General features: G+C 37.4%; 1 protein-coding gene across 1 annotated transcript; it reads right to left on the minus strand.

Moving 5' to 3' along the window:
- Positions 1–2,009: 2,009 nt before the first annotated feature.
- Positions 2,010–2,933, minus strand: LOC142297427 (taste receptor type 2 member 7-like). The gene has a single exon (XM_075341655.1). It carries the CDS (start codon positions 2,931–2,933, stop codon positions 2,010–2,012), a length of 924 nt encoding a protein of 307 aa, XP_075197770.1.
- Positions 2,934–3,876: the final 943 nt, after the last annotated feature.

Genomic DNA, 3,876 nt, shown 5'->3' on the forward strand with positions numbered 1-3,876 from the left:
AGGGGTTCTTATCATTTTGATGAGACCCTCGACATTATTGAACTATTTATGTGCTTAATGAATTTTGTATTGATAGTTTATAATGTTATTTAGCTGCAGATTAACTCTATACCTGTAAGTAAATAGCATTTTCTGAGAAGACTTATTCCCTTTAAATTGAAAAAAAATGTATATTTTGATTAGATGCAATATTTTGTCACCTAATCATCTTCTTCATGTGATGGAGAGATATTGATTTTTACTATTCAATATTATACATTGGAACATGATAGAAATAAATGACATTATAGATGTCAACCACATATGGAGGGGGAAGATTTTTGCAACTAGATTGCAATTTCCTAATATTCTTAGTTCTATAAACAGATTCTTTTTTGTCTTTGATTCTTTACAGGGGTCTTGAGAGATTTTAATCTAAGTGACAATTTCTTTTACCATTTTGAAAAATTTATTTTAAAAAAATGGTAAATATAATTAGTTTGTTCTCAGAATATATTACCTTTTTTTGTTGTTGTGATATTAGGATCTAAAACAAAATAATAATATATAGAAAATCTATAAACTACAGCAAACTTAAGCCAATAAACCAAACACTCCTTTAACAAGTTCACTAAACTATACACATAAATTATCGGAGAATTAAAATAGAAGCAATAGATCTGTCAACAGTAAGGGATAATGAGTTACATCTAATAACCAAAGATTTTGTTTTCTACCTAAATAAAATAAAACTAAAACATTTTACATTAGATTTCAATGTATGATCTGCAGGAGTAGATTTGGACTAGGGAGCTGCCAATGTTTCCTCTGGGTATAGTAGAGTAAACTTGATAAATCTGTGCTGCTGTTTGATGATTGATGCGGTCAACAATCCAGGATTCACTAGTGTTAACAATGTAGCTTAACTAACGCATTTCGAAGCTCTCCAGCTTCTTTGCCAGGTTCTCCGGAAGAAGCTGGAGAACTTCGAAACCGATCAGATTAAACCACATTGTTCACACTAATATGTCCTCTTTTGTTCTGTGTATCAATCTCCAAACGACAGCACAGATTTATCTCATTTTACCCTCTTTACTCTGTTTGGTCTATGTGGATCTGCAGCAATATCATTCATGTTCACACAACTTTACCAGTTGAGTGTATAACCTTGTCTCATTACTCAGTGTTACCAGTTAGGACCATAATTGTGTCTTTCTTCTCTCTAGTTTTGGGCCAATATTTCGTTTTGGATTAAGAACCCCCCAAAACTTAGACTACAAATACATATGGAGGAGGCGTATCTGTGCCTATGGGAGTAATAGGCTTGGCCATGCCAAGAGTCACCTTGTATTTTATAAGATTGAGCCACATGCCTGATCACAACTCTACATTTCTTTGGTTAGTTGAGAACATTTAGTAACCATGTTAGGTGAAAAGAATGGCAGAGGCTTCCTAGGTCTACAATGTGGTGGGGTCATGTTCCTTCTCACCCTTTAATGGGGAATAACTTGATGGACTACAGTCAGCAGAATGAAGGAGACACAACCTTCCTTGTTTTTGCACAGCTCAACCCAAATTAGTCCCCTTACCTTGGGTGAATTCAGCTGTAGTATCAGTAATAGGGGTGATCCAATACTTCGATTATCCGGCTTTGCGAATATTTCCGAATACCTCGCCGCTATTCGACTATTTGATGTGCAATGAAAGTCTATGGGAAGCCTGAATAGTTCCGAATAGTTGTTATTCGGGTTTCATATAGACCTACATTGCGCATCGAATATTCGCGAATAGTAGCGAGGTATTCAGAAATTATTCACGAAGCTGAATAATCGAAGTATTCGATCATCCCCAATTAGTAACTGTGTGTGGATAACTATTGAAGAACCTCAGTGCACCACTTTGGTCAGGCCCGTTTACTATAACAATCTATAAGAATCCTGAACCCCTATATATCAAGTATCACCCTCCTTTATCATACTGTTGACTTATCTTACTACTTCTATGTTCTTTCTTGTTTCTGTATCTTTCCTTCAGAAAAAAAATCCAATGACACTGTGAAGAACCTTGGACATCTGACTCCGGAGTCTGGCCGTTCTGTAGACCAGGTAGAAGGAATGGAGAACCGGTAGAAAGTCAGAGAAAATATAAAGCCATTGAATGGTCTCACAGTAAAAATAGTAATAAATGACACAAAGAAAATGACCAATAAAGTATGTAGTCTTGTAAATGAGAGTGAAAGATACAAATTTCATGGCTGAGTAATACGTCTCCAAATTGATGGATAAATTACTGCTCTTCTTCATCTTTACTGTGTGATGATACAATGAGGAGAAGAGGAGGACGGAGGAGATGTAATAGAAGAGTAGTGGAAACAAAACTCCTGTCAAAAAATTTACTATAAAATTAATAGAAGTGCAGTCAAAAGATAAATCATCCATAGTTTTATTATATGTTCCATCACTGGTGACATTATCGAAAGTCTTCCACAAGGGTATAGAACAGCTGACAGCAGAAAGGAATACGGAGGCCACGATGAAATGACCGGTCCGGGGTAATATCATCCCCCTCAGATACAGGAACAGTCTGGTGCGGAGGTTGGAGATCTTCAGACAGAAGACAATGGAGAGCAGAGATGTCAACCAGATATTGGAATGAATAAAAAAGGCATAAACAGCATCAATAATACCCACAGTAACGTGTGAATCCAGGCTACTGGGGAAGAATGTAGCAAGAAACAAAAATAAAATACCAGGACACTGAGCGCACATCCTTGAAATCCCGAGAGAAGTCACAATGTGGTCAACAGAAGTCATCGATCTTCCTTTCCACCAGTCATTGACATTGACGCCAATAATAAATGAATGTATCATTATTCCAGCTACCAGAGCAATTGCTGCTAAGACCACGAGATCCAGATATTGGAGAGGAGCATCATCTTCTGTAGATCCAGACATCTCTCCTGTACTTTGTGGATGTTGATAACATTGGAATTCTTAAGTCTTACGGGCAAACTGTCATTTATTCAAATGTTGCAACATTAAATAGGAAAATGCAAACTATATTACATAGGATCAGGGCTGCACAAGATTCACAATGCCATAGCAGATCGCATAACATAACAAACTCATTTTACATCTGTCACAAACTGAGAATGAGAAATCAGTCATATTATTCACCAGTTAAATAACTGTAAATATACAGCATTACTATTCCTGAATCTACATTTCATGCTGTATGCATAAAGATGGACTCACTATTCTGCTGGTGCAGTCACTATGTACATATATTACATTACTGATCCTGAGTTACCTCCTGTATTATACTCCAGAGCTGCACTCACTATTCTGCTCGTGCAGTCACTGTGTACATACATTACATTACTGATCCTGAGTTACCTCCTGTATTATACTCCAGAGCTGCACTCACCATTCTGCTGGCGCAGTCACTATGTACATACATTACATTACTGATCCTGTACTGATCCTGAGTGTGATGGTAGGATATGGGGGAGGTGTATCATGTTGTGCAGATTCGTATTTTAAGCTTGGTTCACTGTCCATTATTTGTACTGCTTGTGTGTACATTTTATTGTCTGTAGGTAATCACCCCCTGTAGTGCAAGGTTAAAGCTTCTTGAAGTGCTTCTGTCCCTAGGTGTGGAGGAGGGGGCCTGGGATCCACCTACTGTAAACTCTCTGCTTACCTAGGGGGAAGAGTTTGAGAACTTGAAGAGAGAAAGAAAAAGATCGAACCTCTGAGGGAAAAGCTGCGGCTCCCCACAGAGACCTGGACATTTATCGCTTATTGGATTATATTCATATTTCTGCACTAATTTTACCCTCTTTGTGATTGATTATCTTGTGGACCACTTGATTTGCTTGGAATAAACGGTTATTGG

This window comes from Anomaloglossus baeobatrachus, chromosome 3 (assembly GCF_048569485.1).
Source record: "Anomaloglossus baeobatrachus isolate aAnoBae1 chromosome 3, aAnoBae1.hap1, whole genome shotgun sequence".
NCBI classification, from domain to species: Eukaryota; Metazoa; Chordata; class Amphibia; order Anura; family Aromobatidae; genus Anomaloglossus; species Anomaloglossus baeobatrachus.

Excerpts from the sequence above, each read along its gene's own strand:
- LOC142297427 (XM_075341655.1), bottom strand. The coding sequence starts at position 2,933 with ATGTCTGGATCTACAGAAGATGATGCTCCTCTCCAATATCTGGATCTC.